This window comes from Lonchura striata, chromosome 30 (assembly GCF_050655825.1).
Source record: "Lonchura striata isolate lonStrDom1 chromosome 30, ASM5065582v1, whole genome shotgun sequence".
NCBI classification, from domain to species: domain Eukaryota; kingdom Metazoa; phylum Chordata; class Aves; order Passeriformes; family Estrildidae; genus Lonchura; species Lonchura striata.
In genome coordinates this window covers 1,832,804-1,849,022 of record NC_140732.1, presented here as the reverse complement: position 1 = coordinate 1,849,022, position 16,219 = coordinate 1,832,804, and the positions used below count along the sequence as shown (strand labels likewise).

The following is a 16,219-nucleotide window of genomic DNA, read 5'->3' as shown; positions in this document are numbered from 1 at the left end:
TCTAAACAGTTTTCTTTTTATTCCGTTCTTTCCATGAAGTCCTGACAGGCTCCTTTGTTTGCAGTTTCTTTCTGTTTAAGTAAGCCGTAAGTGTGGTTATCTTTATCTTGTATCTTCAGTCCCCAGGTGTTGTTTGTGATTTTTCTTTATCTTGCAAATGTTGTGTCCGCAGGCTATTTGCGTATCCTCATTTCCTAACCAATACCTTAGTCTGTAAGCAGTATGTATTTTCTCACACTCCGTTTCCTATCCTCCGTCTGTGGTTTCTCACGAGTCCGTTTCCTAACCTTTATATATATATCTTAATAAACAATACCTCAGTCTGTAGTTTTCCACAAATTTCCTCATTTTCTTGTTTTATCCCATTATTGTTTATTAGAAACTGCTTTCACTTTCGGCATTGCAAATAAAGCTTTTTCTACAATCCCAACATTTATCATAGCACTCACAAGGTAATACTTCACAATTACAATAGGCGTAGCCCCTACGTCGCACAACACATTCACAACAATCTTCATCCTCATCAATAGATGCACTTTTATATTTTGCCCCCGACTTTGTAGTTAAAATAAGTAGTTTAGCTATGTTAAATAGTTGTTTAACATCGTGTAAAATACAGCGTAATATACAAGGCATAAATATAAGTCCCAGCATCAATATAATCAGTGGTCTTGCTAAGGCAGACAACAAAGTGGTTAGCCAAGGTGAAACATTAAACCAATTTTCATACCATGACCTGCCCGCCTCATGATCTTTTTTGCGTTGATTTAACCTTTTCCGGAGTTCAGACATAGTATCCTGGACTACTCCTGTATACATTCATTAGGAGTCTAGGTTGCTTTTATATATTTATCAGGAGCCTTTACTGACTAGCCCGAGGCTATTGTTTCACATCCCTAATAACTACAATAATAATGTCTGGGATAATTACAGTAAGACGGTCCAGAGGCCGGGCATATATAAAATGGAGGTCCTTTTTCACAATGTATTGGTACTAAATTACAAAGTTTTACTATGAATTCAGGTGGACCTGGGTTGCTAAAAGTGGCTATTGTTCTCGTTCCTTCCCAAGATATTAATTCCCATTTAAATGGTTCATGAGAATTTCCCCTTTCTGCTTGGGTTATTGTCAATATCAAGACTAACGGTATACCAGGAAAAAGGGTGTCTGTCCATTTTGCCAATTTAAGTATATTTTTACCAATCCTGGGGAAGTTCGGCCGTTGCTGCCTCTGCGTCCCATTGTTCTGGTTCTTTTCTCCACGGTTTGTTCCTCTTCTGCCTCGCCCGTCGACTCGGTTGTGTCGAGTCACGGGGGGTATCATCTTCTCGGCAGCAAGGGAATTCTTCAGGAGAACAGCTGTTTCGGGATTTCTGCCTCTTTATATAGGCTTCCCACTTTGCATCTTGAACTAATGGGGCAAAGCAAGACACAGTTAGTACTTCCCCTCTACACTTTATAGCCAAGATTTCAACCACAAAGGGGGACTGGTTTGTTGGAATGGTAATAATTATATTGAAGGTATCCACCTTCACAGTGTGTCCACCATTTATCCTGGCATACCTTGTACCTAAAACAAGCAAATGGATAACAATTATAGTTTATATCATTACTACAAATTCATATATTTAGAGTACATATATATTATTTACATCAGCATACCTTCTATATTCACTATGGTGTGGCTACATATGTTTAGCAATTTCCTTCAACACACTTTGTACGCTTCTATATATAATAGATAAAAAAAAGAAGTAATTATAGCATATATAAACAGCAATACACACTTTATACCAAAAGGTAATGCAGCAAAAAAATCAAATAACGTCTTTATCATTATGTTATCTTTTCAGGGTTATCTCGGTGTCACCTGGGGTATTGATTACTTTCCAGTGAGGTCTCGTTACTGGGCCTTTAAGGCGGCTGGCATGAGTCCATCCACGCTCAGCAGTCCGGACGGCTGTTTCTGTTGTCAACAAAACAAGATAAGGTCCCTCCCAATTGGGCTTTAGGGTTTCTTCCTTCCACACTTTAATCAATATCCAATTCCCAGGTTTAACGTTGTGTATTTTTAGGTCCAATGGGGGACGTTGCACCATCAGTCCATGTTCCCAAAGCTGGTTACGATGTTTTGCTAATTGTGAAACATATTCATTAATCACACGGTCTCTATCATTAATCACACGGTCTCTAATTAAAACATTTGTTTGTGGGCTTTCAATTCTGTAGGACATTCCGTACACCATTTCAAATGCTGATATTCCTACATCTGCTTGGGGTCTGGTTCTGAGAATTAATAGTGCCATGGGTAGGCATTTAATCCATGATAATTTGGTTTCTATAATTAATTTAGTCAAAATAGTTTTAATTTCTCCATTCATCTTTTCAACTTTTCCTGAACTTTGTGGATGCCATGGTGTATGGTATTCCCACTTTATACTTAAGCTTTCTGTCAATTTTTTTGTCTTAAATTTTTCTTTTTTCCTACTTAACGATGGCATATCTGGACAATTGTTTACTTTCTACTATTTGTGATGACCCATCTATGAATAATACTTCTCTACATTGTAGTTCTTCTAAGTCTGACCTAATGCGTGTTTGTTGTTCGATTGTTTGAAAACAATTGTGTAATGGTTCATTACTTTTTCCTGAGTACAAAAATTCAGCGGGGTTAACTGCTCCAGTAGTTTTTAAAGATAATTTAGGGGATTCTATAAGTATTCCCTCATACTTTAATAATCGGCTATCTGTAAGCCATTTTTCTGCTTTTTGTTGTAACACTCCCCTGATGTTATGAGGCGCATATAAGACAACTTCTCTATTAAAAGTAATGCGATTTGTTTCCTCAAGCAATAGGGCAGCAGCAACAATGATCTGTAAACAACTCGGCCAACCCCTGCTCACAGGATCTAACAGCTTTGATAAGTATGCCACCGGTTTCTTTTGTCCGGCCCATTCCTGAGTTAATACTCCGAATGCCGTTCCTTCATGTATGTTAACAAATAAATGGAATGGCCGTTTTAAATCCGGGAGACTTAAAACCGGTGCTTGACTTAGCTCCCTTTTGAGATTAGCAAACTGCTCTTGATCCTGAAGAGTCCACTAGGGTATTTTGTCTTTAAGCAGTTGTTCATATAGGAATTTAACTTTAAAGCTGTAGTTCTCTATCCATTGCCTACAATACCCAAATAGCCCTAATGCCTGCCGAATTTGCCTCTTAGTGACAGGCATAGGTAATTCCAGAATTCCTTTAATACGCTCTGGATCTAGTATCTTCTGGCCGTTAAACAGATAATGTCCCAGATATTTTACTTTTTCCTCTGCAAATTGTAACTTTTCCTGTGATACCCGTAGTCCCTTTTGTGCAAGAAAGTTTAGGAGTCGAATGGTTTCTTTTCTTACATTCTCCCTATTATTCCCCGCTATGAGCAGATCATCTACATATTGTAACAGCACATTCCCCGTTTGTACTTGATATTCTGTTAAGAGCTCTTCTAGGGCCTGTCCAAACAGATTAGGGGACTCAGTGAACCCTTGGGGGAGCACGGTCCATCTTAATTGCTGTCTCCGGCCGGTCTCTATGTCTTCCCATTCAAAGGCAAAATAATTACGGCCTTCTTCTGCCAATGGACAGACCCAAAAAGCATCCTTTAAATCAATCACACTATACCAGGAGTTATGGGGTCCTAGTTTGCTTAGCAATGTGTATGGGTTTGCTACCACAGGGAACCGAGTAATAGTTCTTTTGTTTATTTCCCTTAGATCATGTACGAGCCGATATTTCCCATTAGGTTTCTTTACAGGCAAAATGGGGGTGTTCAAGGGTGACATACAGGGCTCTAAGATTCCTTGTGCCAATAATCGATCAATTTCTGGCTTCAATCCTCTTCGTCCTTCTAAGGATATGGGATATTGCCTTACCTTCACAGGTATGTGGGGTTCGGAAATTTGGATTTTAATCAGTGGCATTTCCAGTCTACTAATTGTGTCCGGAGAGTACCAGACATTTGGGTTAATTTGTTTTTGATCATCCACGGTCAAAGGATAAGCAGACACTGCCAACTCTTGATTTTTCACTTTAATTTCTAATTGTAATTCAATAATTAAATCTCGTCCTAACAGGTTAAATTCTGCTTCAGGGACGAGCAAGAGTTCACCCATTCCAAATTTATTTTCAGTTTCGAATACCACATTTTTGATTTTACTTACTTTAAAGGGTTCCCCTTTTGCCCCAATTACTTGTACTTTTTCAGGGGAAACCTTACATCCCTCAGGTATCTGTTTAATAGTTGATTTCTCAGCCCCAGTGTCTACTAAAAGGTGAACTCTTGTTTATGGGGACCTATTTTTAATTTTATCAAGGGCTTATAATGACTCCAGTCCCCTAAGATATAGAGCCCCTGACTCCCCTATTCTATTTTCAATGTTCCCTCATCCCTGATTCTTCCTCTGCAATTCCTCTTTATATGTCCCTTCTTTTCACAGTAAAAACAACACCTTTGTTCTCTCCTCCGGGTTAAGGAGTTTTTTATTATTTACCCAGAGGTTTAACTGCTGTCTCACCCAATCTTTTTCTGACCCATAGACTGGCCAAAATACATTTTTTTGAAATCTTCTTCCCTCCCCATATCTTAGTACAATATTCTATCATTTTTTGCTTATCTTTCCCTAGGGTTCCAGGGAAATATCTCCAATTATCTAAGATATATGCCAGAGGGGTATTCTTAGGTACAGTGGGTACCCTTCCCATGGGAGTTGAAGGCTTGCTGCCCTTCGCCCCCATCTTCTGGAATATCTCCACACACACACACACTCGCTCCTCTTGTTCCTGGCCCAGTCCCTCGCGGGAGATGGAAAATGCAGTACTTAAGAGTCCACACTTGCTTGGCTCAGTATATCGAACCTCTCATTCATTATATTCCAGGAAACCCAATCCCGCCCGAACGGAAAACCCATGAACAATTTCGCCGCGAACAATTTCGCTCTGTGAATAATTTCACTACTTACGCGTCCTGCGTCTTAGTCCGGACTCCTATGCACAGAATTTTTATGGGATTTTACCGGTCTCTCCTTTGCTCATTATCCTAGACTTTAGGTTCATCGGTAAGGTGGGGTAAGCTGTCGGTCGCGGGGCCGCGAAATGTCGCGGGGCGCCTCCCCAGAGGACGAAAGCCCACCGTTCCTTATCCGAGTCATGGCACCAGAAATTGTTATAAATTTACGCCACAACGGATCATAATCCAATTAGAATTTTATTAATTACTGCAAGTAGGATATGAGCAAAAACAGCGCTGGACGGCCGGAGAGGCTCTGCTCCCTCTCTGCTGTCCCGATTCGTCTAAACAGTCTTCTTTTTATTCCGTTCTTTCCATGAAGTCCTGACAGGCTCCTTTGTTTGCAGTTTCCTTCTGTTTACGTAAGCCGTAATTGTGGTTATCTTTATCTTGTATCGTCAGTCCCCAGGTGTTAAGTGTTTGTGATTTTTCTTTATCTTGCAAATGTTGTGTCCGCAGGCTATTTGTGTATCCTCGTTTCATAACCAATACCTTAGTCTGTAAGCAGTCTGTATTTTCTCACACTCCGTTTCCTATCCTCCGTCTGTGGTTTCTCACGAGTCCGTTTCCTAACCTTTATATATATATCTTAATAAACAATACCTCAGTCTGTGGTTTTCCACATCCAGTTAAAAAGATGTCATCAAAATTCAAAGATAAAGTCAAAACACATTATTCAAAACTATGAGAACATATGTACATCTCTAACTATACTAAAAGAAATCTATAAAAGTCTATAAAAATCTATAAAATTCTATTCAATTCTATAAATTTCAATAAAATTCTATATAGTTCTAAAAATGCTATAAAGCCTAGTCTTGAGACATTTGTTGGATGGTGGGTAGCTTCTTCCTGAGCTTGGAGGAAAGAGAGCTCTTCTGGACTGCAGGCAAGGACTTGGTGGTAAAGGGGACATAGAAGGTGTCCAGAGAAAACTTCTTGGTATCGCTACGACCAGTCAGATCTGCAAAGTGGAGAGACCAAGGGTAACAGAGGCCACAGTGCAAACCTAAAGCATATAAAGCTCCAGATTTCATGGGACAGACTCCTTGGAATCTTCTAAGGAGCTGCAGGGAAGCATGCTGCTGCTGGCAGCCCCTTGAAGCAGGCCCGGGGAAAACCCTGACCCGCTTCCACAGGGCTGCCACAGGAACAGCCTGGCCTCTGGGCTGCCCTGGGACAGCAGGGAGCCCAGAGCCCTGTGCTTTCCAGGAATGGCTCAGCTGCACATGCAGCCTCCTGCTCCTCTCCCTGCCCCACAGCTGAGCACTTGCAGAGCACAGCTGATTGCAGGGGCACATGCAGGGCACAGCTGTTCCCTGGCAATGTGCACAGGCTCTCTGGGCTGCCACAAGAGCCTTCCTCCCACCAGAGAGTGGCCCAGCTCCCCCCTCACCTTTTTGTGAGGCTGAGCCATGCTCAGTCTTCACATTGTCCTCATTGTTTGGAGTTGCTTCAGGGCTCCCATTTCATGACGATGAAGGGCGATGGAGAGAGCGGGGGTAGATGCACACCCTTCCTTAGTGTTTTGTCATTTTTGGCAGACGTAAATAAAGTCACATCCGGAGGTGTCCAAGTCAGAACTTTGTCATCTTTCCGGAGAACATGAGACCTTCACCAGCCCAAAATGTCAGAGAGGTTTTCCTGCACGCGTGGAGGCTTGCTGGCTGCACACTTCTTCAGCTTGGTGCCCATCACCTCGTAGAGGGCCAAGGCAAGCCTGGTGGCCACCGTGCGGATGCTGGCGCTTCGGACAGGCAGCGCCTTGTTCTCCAGGAAGGACCAGAGCACGGGCAGGGCGTAGCGCTCGACGACTTCAGGGCTCCTGGCATAAACCCACTCCACAAGCACTGCCGGGAGAGAGGCACAGCTTCTTACCCACCAGCCTCCATGCAAACAAGGGTCTACCTCTGCCTTTGCTTCTTGGAAGCCTTTCTGGCTAACATCAGCAAAATAGCACACAGAGCCCCATGATCCAGAAACGGGCAAAGCCGCTGATCATCCTTGAAACTGAACCACCAATACCTCAGGACTAATTTCTCCAAACAGAGCCTTGTCCCTGTGGCAGACTTTGTACTTTTACTAAATTATTTCACAATTTGTTTCTGCATGAACAATGAATGAAATATCAAATTGCCTTTTATTTCCATTTAGAAGTTGTCTAAACCCACACTGAAGATTTGGAAATGCACTGTAAGGAGGCAGTTGAGTGATTTCTAATAAAGGGGGTGATTCCATTTTGTAACTTCCATGTAAAGTGCCAGAAGTCTTATCTGACTCCCCTTTGCTCAGTGGCACACAGCAAAGGGCAGTATTAGAACACACTTCAAAGCCCCAGCCCACCAGAGATGGCAGCTGCTTGACAGCTGCCTTAGAAACATCGGTGACTAGCCAGTGTCTTTGGCAGAATGCTTTTGTGCCTTTCAACACGGAGCTGTTTCAAACCTTAGCATGTCTTAGGGAATTACCCAGACCCCACTGCCATGGAATTTGAGCATCTTCATGTTTTAATGGCAGTTCCCCTCCAAATGTTAGTGGCATTTTTTCTTACAATGTGCACTGAAATAGGGGCATAGAGAAAGAAAAATGCTACACAGGGGACTGAAATGTAATCAGAAGGCAAGTGTTTTCTCACATTGTCTCTGAAATCTGCTCTCTGCTCATTTTCTGGACTGAACTATATCAAAAACAGACAAAAATTTGCTAACAACAGGCTCCTTGCATGGCAGATTTGACTGAGGGGTTAAAACCTGAAATGCTAGGGAGACCAGTCTTATTTTCTGATCAGACAAAAAGTTATCTAGTAGCTACTTATTATTCTGTGGTGGAAGAGACTTCATTTTCTCTATGCTGTTAATCCACCAGCAGTCATCAACACTGAAACAGCTCCTGAAAGTACCCAAAACCAATCCTGCTAAGCAGGAAACGGGTAATGGTCCACATTTCAAAATGAGACTTCATTTGAGTTGAAATGCAAATAAAGTCATTGGTCACGACAGAACTTCAGAAAGAGCTATCTGTTCCCACTAAACCTGAGTGAGGACATTTGCACTTTCTAAAGTAGTCCTCATTTTTGTTCATTCCTTTATTTGAAAAAGAGATCAAAATAACTGCAAAACTATATTCCCTGTTCCTGGGGATCTACTTGATTCAAATGCTCTTTGATAGTGGTTTGAAAGAGCCTTTGACATTCCCAATCGCTGAACATGCCCTGTTCAGATTCATAAGGAAGACACAAAGACTATGAAACCTTCTATTTAAAGATGCTGGCATAATTAGCAGTGCCATTAGCCCCAGTTAAAGCAAGGCTATCAGTCGTCTTCTCTACTGTATGTTGAGATTGTCATTTTTCCAATCCTTGGCTACTGCTGACACAGCAAGCTCCTCTGAGGAATCAATTCTCAGCTGCATTTGTAGCATTGTGGACAGTGCTGACACAGGAAGAGGCTGTTTGCACAGCCTGAAATGCTCAGTGCAGTGCCATTTTCACAGCACAGGCAGGCAGCCTCAGCACTCTGCTTCTGCCCCTCTGCCCCCAAAGGCTGCCTTGCACTAAATCCATGCAAGGATAAGTGTGATAGACTCTAACAGAGTATCTGATAGAGTGAGATACACTCTGTGTGGTGAGTTTTGACCTAAGCTGTGACCCCAAGGCTCCGCATGCTTCAGCCTCAAAACTTTCCAAGAGCAAAACAAGAATTCTGTGAGAACAAAACAAACTGATCCCCTGAAACAGCATTTGCCACCATTTTTCCTAAAGGCTCACAGATGTCCCTGAGGCTCCAAGAGAGGAGCCAGCTGGGCTATTTTTAGCCCCTTCCTATCCTGGAGGTGGGTTCTGAGATGTCCCCGTGAGAGCTCAGCCCCCAGGCCCAGCGCCGCCCCCATCTCAGATGCTGCACAGCTCTGCAGCAGCCAGGGAAACCTGCCAGAGACACCTGCCCTGGGTATTGGGCAGGAGGGACAAGCTCAGCACCTCCTGCTGTGGCGGAGCTACTCTACTGTCCATTCCCAGGCATTCCCTGTAAATAATCCCCTAGAGGACCTCTTGGCTTAGAAGGGGAGGCCATACCTGTGATACACTCCGTGACAGCCAGCAGAGCTTCGCCATTCAGTTGGCTCCATTGGTTGCTGAGCTCTTTCATCAGTGATACTTTATCTACAAGTGAAACACACGTTTCTGCTTACTCTTCTGAGGTCATAGCAGAAAGGACAGTGGGGAGGGAAAGGGCAGGGGCAATCCCATTTTATAAAAGAAAGTCATATTCTGCTGATTTTTGAATCCTTTTCTTCTTTCCTGCCAGCCTACTTGGCAGGGTTAAAAGTTCCAAAAGAAAAGCTCTCCTTTCACATTTGAAAATCCAAAGTTGTCTTCTGTACCAGGAGCTAAGTTAACACATTTCACATCAGGCACCTCAAGAGTTCAGTTTCATGTAAGCACTGAAAAGGTTTTGCATCCCACAGTAAAAAGGAAGAACTCCATCCTTGGGACACAGAAAGGCACTGAGTCAGGCAGTTCATGAATTCACAGAGCAGCTGAGGTGGAGAAGGTGGAAACACCCCTTGAAGACCTGCCTCCTCACCACTCAATTTTTCAGGCATTTTCAGAGCTGACAACAATCTGTGTGGCAAAGGAATTTAGAGCAGCCCTTGTCTATGTAGGTGTTTGCTAGAGCCACCTTGCCCCATGCAAAACAACATGTGGAACAAGGCATGATTGACAGCTGGATTTAGACCAGTTTGTTCGAAGGAAATGAACTTGGTGAATCCTAAGTTCCCCTTTGAAAAAAGAAGACAAAGAAGAAAGGTGGAAAATAGGCAGCTAATGCCTATCATGTAGAGCCTTCCAGGTGGCTGCTCTGCAGAAGCTCTGATGGGCTGGTGTCCCTTCATGCCAACAGCAAAGCTGTTCATTTGGGAAGTCAGATGGGGCCCAAGCAAACTTTGCCTCTGAATTGTAGCAAAGCTGTAGTCCAGGACTTTGTCTTCAGATCAGCAGCACAGAGCCAAGGGCTCCTGGGACTTTTGGGAATTGCTGATCACATTCAAGCCTGTTGGAGGACTGGTTCCTAAGGACTGCACCTCCAAAGCTTCTGTGGGTGTCTGCGAGAGCCTTCCACAGACAACAGCAGCTGTCAAGGCACTCAGCGTTCTCTTGTGTCGCAGAGACAGAGACGCAGTTGAGGAGAGTCCATGCTGGGGCTCAGCCTCACCTAAATGAGCAATGGATCCTTCCAGCGCTCTCACAGCTGCGGCATGAACCCCGGGATCCTTTGAGTTTAGATTCTTTGTTATTCCTTCCACCAAACGGATGATCACGGGGCTCAGGGCATCTTCCAGGAGGCCTATGATTTCTGCCAGCACGTCCAGCGCCTTCTGCCTCACTCTCTTATGCGTGTCACATAGTCTCAGGTCAAAATAATCAAAAATCTGTGAAGAGAACAAATAACATGAGAACTTGATTAAAATGACCTTGTTTGAAGAGGGGGTGTGGAAATGAGCACTCAGCAATGTCAAAGGTGAAAGTGATCCTTTCTGTCAGGTCAGCCCTTGCATGCACAATTGCAATGTTTTCCTGTGGGCCTCTCGCTGGAATGGTTCTGCAACCTCATGCTGGTTGAAAGATTTTCATCTGTTTTAAAGAGGTTTAGTTGGGGACAGGAGAGTTCCTATGATGTTTCTCCCCAGCTATAAATCATTCAATCAATTCCCTTTATTAACTGATAAGACTACCTTTGCTTTACAAGAGTGGAAGCTGATATTTACAATGCCCGGGTTTCTATACAGTTGCCTCAAGTACTGAGGGCAATTATGATTCTGCCAAAACTATGGCTGGAGGAGATCTAGGTTTTATTTTGTTTGTCTCAGAACCTGTGTCTGGAGATGGGCAGGGCTCTGATCAACTCTTCCAGGACTCAGACCATTTCTCTAACTAACAGGTAGACTTCTAAAATGCAATGTGCTGTACAGCTCTCATTAGAGCAGGCTCAGTCCCTTGAAAGCCCATTATCAGGCACCAGTTTCTGGAAGAAGGGGAAAAAGCATCTACTGGGAGGAGAAAGGATAGCTCTGTCCTTAACTGTTTTCCTCCTTTTCCAAAGAGAAAAAAAAAAGCCCCCCAAGAAGGGTGAGCACCATCTTTACCTAGAGGAATAGGGACAAGGATGGAAATGAGTAGCCAGAGCTGTGCCTGTGCCAGACAAGATGGAGTTTCCAGAAGTATCCTTTAAAAACATTTAGTTGAAACCAACCCAGCCTGAAACATCTCTTCCCCACTCAAACCCATTTTTTGTCCAGAGAATAAGTGCCATTATTGCTTTCAATGGCTGGATTCCCTTCACATAACCCAACTGGCAGTAGGAGACAGCAGCAGTTAAACCAGCAGGAAATTCTGTCATCATCTGATCAACAGCATCAATATAGAAAGCTGCCAGACAAATACAGCTGGACTGAAAAAACTTGTCCTGAAGCCTGGACCTGAATTCAATTTCTCTGGGTAAGAGGGACCAGCCTGTCCCGAAGAGCCAGGATGTCCTGCCAAGACACACTGAATTAACTTTACTTCCCCAGGCCTGGGAAAGGAGCTGATGGAATGGAACAATGAAGATACCCTACATACTTGGACAATGTTAGTGGAGATGAGCTGGGGTTTGGTTTTGGACAGGTCTAGGAGGAGTGCCACTCCTTCCATCCGTGTCTGAAACTCCTTGGCTTCCAGGAGAAGGTAAAGCTTCTGGAGCGGCTTCATCTCTTCCACAGCTGGAGGTAACGTGACCTGGGCTTTTGCACGGTGTAGGAGGCGTCCATCAGAGGTAGACTCCACCCTGGAAAATAAAACCAAATTAGGACCTGTTGGTAATAATAGCTTCAGTTAATTGTGACCAAAACATCTTGAGGAGCTTTCCTAGTGATGTCATTTCAAGCTAGAATATCATGAGGCTCTGAAGAACAACGTGAGCCTCACGCCAGTCATTACAGGAGACAATCTGCAAGTAACATTCTCACACTGCTCACTCAGAAACACCAAGGATGAGCTGCATCTGATCTATCTTCAGATGACTTCCAAGGCGAACTGCTCACATTGCTTTGTGGGGAAAGATAGACGCTACTTCCAAGTTTAAATGCCTCCTCATATGGGAGGTGTGTGTCTTATAATAAGGAAACACATCATTCTGGAGAAGTGTCTCTACACCAGGCATGACAATCTGGAAAAGTAGCTCAGATGCATTTGAACAGATGAACAGGGGCGTATCTGAAGGGTCCAGAAAAGCAGTAACAGAGATAAAAACAGAAGCCAGACATGCCAGAACTACGCTCACATTTTGTTTGCTTCCCTAGAGACCAGATCCACAGCTTAACAAACCCACTGGGAACATTTCTCCTGGATCAACCTGTCTCTTCCATGAGCATGGGCAGATGCAAGCCATGCTACTGAGACATGTGGTCACTTTCCTGCCACCGCTGAGCGGGACAGCTCTAAATAAATCCCCTCTGTTATCAGAGGAGAACAGGCACAAGCAGCTCTGCCACTAGCATGAAGAGACAGCAAGAACCAAATTCCTGTCTTAAACGCTGATTGCAGCACAGGGGGAAATAAACCAAACATGCTGTCCATTAAGTAAACTATATGAAGGACAGGAATATCAAGACAAAAAGTCCACATTGAGGCACCTGTTGGCCAAAGTTGCTCAGGAATTCCCTTACTACTACTACTGCTACTACTACTCAAACGTCATACTGTTTGAGGGTAAAAAAGCCATGAATCAGCCAGGCCAAACCACATGGATGAGAACTGTATCTTTGGGGAATGGCATCTTGTTTCAAGACTGGGACTTCTCATTAAAACACCCATCTACAAAAAGACAAAAGACTACACTGGGATTTAAAAAGAACACCCTGGTTGCATTTCCTTGTCCCAAGTCAGGCAGCAGAAACCTGGCCCTCTCCGAGCCTCCACAACACTGCCCTTGCCACTGCACTGGATGGTCTGAGCTGTTACCAATGGGTGTCTTTTGTTGCCCAGTTTTTGTGGAAGCCTTCCAGAGAAGTTGTGTTCAGCATAATGCAGAAGTGGACAATTTTTATCCTAGAGCATTTGTAGGGAAAGGAAAGAATCTCTGGCACTGGTCATCTCCAGCAGAAAGATTTTCCTGAGGAAGAGGCATGTAAAGCACATGTCATGTACTTTGTCACATCTAACAAAAGTGCTCCCATCTGACAAAAGTACCGATTGCTAGAAGGCGATGTGGCCTGGGGCTTCTTTGAGCCGTCACTCCTCTTCTTCACCAGGTTCTTCACAGATGGGCGTTCAGCCTTCTGGTTTTCCATCCCCTACAAAGACATCAAGAAACTCCATGAATCTTTAGAATTCAAAATAGGGAATTCCTGGATTAAAACACAAGTTAGAACCAGGACCACTGCTACCAAGGCTTAAGGAAACATTTCCTAACTTACAGAAATAAATGGAGCAGAGATTCAGTGATGCCAACTCTTTGTTTACAATAGCCCAAGGCAGGTTATGGGTGCTATCATACGGCAGTGAGCAGCAGTCTAAAATCCCAAATTCATTATTCTTGAGCATAAATGGGAATAATGCAAACTGGTAGGCAATGAGTGTTCTCAATGGAAGCAGCAGATTTGGACTCCTTGGGGGTTGGCCCACTATTTGGTTCAACACTTACTCTCCCTGCTCCTGCACAAAGTCACACTCCCTTCTATAATGTAGATAAAAAGAAGAAAATCCCCCCCAAACAAACAAACTATTTTCCACTGGATGCTGATGGATTCACCAAGCCTCTTCCAGCTCCACAAGGCTTGACAGCAGGGAAGATATTCCCAAAAGACCAACAGTAATTATAGCAATTAGGTTTGACTTGGACATCTTTTGTATATTTGGAAATGTCCTTGGCACCACTACTTCTGGTGTCTTTTGCAAAGACACTGTTATCCTCAGAAGCACTATTCTCACTTAACTGCTTGACTGGGGGCAGAGTAGGGAGAGCCCGTGGGGCCTTGCCCTTGGATGTAAACCCATTTTCTCCTCTTTCCCTTTCCACTTTGTGATATTCAAAGAATTCAAAGCCCCACTTTTTCCCAAATAATATCAGTTCCTCTGTGGTCTGCAGATGAACAGGCTGGGGATTAACAGCTCATTCCAGGAGCAAAATGATGCAGCAGAAGAGGAATGAGGTAAAGACACATCGAGTATGTTTGATCTCATATTAGCAGTGGCAATACTTGCACAAAGGAGACACTGCTTCTGCCAAGCACTTACTTTCTTCTTAATTCTTGCCAGGATATCTTCCAGGTCATGGGTGGAAAGAGATTGTTCCAAAAACTTCTTAAATTTTGGATTATTCAGCAGCATCTTCACCATCTCCTGTCCATAATGCCTAAGGAAGGAAGGAAGGCAGGAAATGAAAAGTGAACAAAGGAAGAGTGTTAACAGAAGCAGCTGATACCTTAAACTGATCAGGTGCAATCCTTGCAAGAGAAGGCATTACCTACTCAGCAAAGAGGGACATTTGCTTCACTGGACACTGCACAGTGTTGTCAGCTGAACACAAGGGACAAGAGGAGAATGTGGGGCCACGAAAAAATACCATTTCACTCTGAAACTGTGGGTGTGCTTCTGTGGGATCAAAGGATCCCAGGGAACAGGCAAAACACATCTGCTTTGTTGTCAGAGCCTATTAGCAATGTCCTGCTGCCATTGCACAATAATTTGCCTTTCTTTCACTGGCAGGGAAGCCGGAACAAAACACCTCATGCTTGCTTTGGATTATTCTATACTATATAGAATAATCAGGGGCATGGGCAGATAGTTGCTCTGGTGTCCCTGGCAGCTATTAATGGGAATTTCATCATCAAAGTAAGGGGATTTTGGTGGTTTGGGTTGGTTTTGCCACTAGGAAACCACAGATTTCTTCAAGAAGAAATTTGGAGGTGACTGAGCCACAGATAACAGCATTCTACAAACCTGCAGAAGTAGTTTAGAAAGACTGAATACATAGGCTAAAGACCTCTGAAATATTTCTAGGGAAGTCTTAGGTTAATGTGAAATAGATGTTTGGGATCCTTCAGTGATGAAGCCAACACTTTGCCTTTATCGTGTGCACCTAAGGCCAGTCAAAACTTTTTGACTGGCTAATCAGAGCTCTTTTGATCTCAGTAAAGAATCCTTCAAGTCACAGGAAGTTGGCAATGCTCTTTCTTGGTGGCCAAGCTCAGGTTACCCACTACAGTCATTTCCCCAGGCCATCCAGAGCAGTGGTCACAGCACCAAGGCTGACAGAGATCAAGAAGTGTTTGGACAATACTCTCAGGCACATGGAGTAACTCTTGGGGTGTCCTGCACACAACCAGGAGCTGGACTTGATGACCCCGATGGGTCCTTTCAAACTCAGCATATTCCATGATTCTGTGACCCTTATCCACACTGTGAGGTAACTTAATGTAACCTTTAGTTTCCACTCCTTTGTAGTTTTACCCTTTATAGCCAGACACAAAACCATGTTCCCGTTTTGGGAGGTGAAATGAAGATCATTACCTTGTGTCCTGGTGACAGTCCTGAGCAAGTGTCCCTGCCACGTGTGCCAGTGGCTCAGCCCTGGGTGTGCCTGCCAGCTTCGTGACTCCAATTCTCTGCACCAAGGACAGGAGGAGCTCGGCCGCGCACTTCCGCACCTGGACGTAGCGGCTCCTGGGAAGAAGAGAGCAAACCCTGGGCACAGGGAGAAGGAGCAAGAGCAGCACAGGCCTTGGCCAGAGCCTGCTCCCTGTCCTTGCTGGGGGAAGGAGGCCTGGGCTCTCCCTGCAACTTCAGACACCTGTAGAAGGTTCTGTCCTCAGATAAACACAACGTTAGCAGGGAAAACACGCTGTGGGGCGGGAAGTTGCCGATATCCAGCAATGCAGCCTCTGTCTTTTGTAAAGATTGGCAAGGGATACATCTGAGTGTTTTGACCCTATTCCAAAGCTGAGGAAAGGGTGGCAGGCATTTTGGCCAGGTTGTCCTGATCTAGAGACTGTATTTTGGGAACTGTCAGGCCCAGCACCAACACTTAAGGCAGCATTTTCTTCAGCTGTCCCGTTGCACTCAGCCTGTGAAGGTGCCTGTCAAGTGATTCATCATCTCAAGGCTAAGATGAAATATCAGTTTGAA

At 44.0% G+C, this 16,219-nt stretch overlaps 1 protein-coding gene across 1 annotated transcript; it reads right to left on the bottom strand.

Moving 5' to 3' along the window:
- Positions 1–6,669: 6,669 nt before the first annotated feature.
- Positions 6,670–14,431, bottom strand: LOC146764947 (TOG array regulator of axonemal microtubules protein 2-like). The gene is made up of 6 exons (XM_085563391.1): positions 14,330–14,431; positions 13,283–13,386; positions 11,675–11,879; positions 10,269–10,485; positions 9,128–9,214; positions 6,670–6,905 (listed from the first exon to the last, which is right to left on the bottom strand). Exons 1-6 carry the CDS (start codon positions 14,429–14,431, stop codon positions 6,670–6,672), a joined length of 951 nt encoding a protein of 316 aa, XP_085419517.1.
- Positions 14,432–16,219: the final 1,788 nt, after the last annotated feature.

Coding starts and splice junctions, on each gene's coding strand:
- LOC146764947 (XM_085563391.1), bottom strand. CDS start 14,431: ATGGTGAAGATGCTGCTGAATAATCCAAAATTTAAGAAGTTTTTGGAA. Junction 11,880..13,282: donor ACATCGCCTTCTAGCAATCG/GTACTTTTGTCA, acceptor TTTATTTTCCAG/GGTGGAGTCTACCTCTGATG. Junction 6,906..9,127: donor TGTCACGGAGTGTATCACAG/GTATGGCCTCCC, acceptor CTCTCCCGGCAG/TGCTTGTGGAGTGGGTTTAT.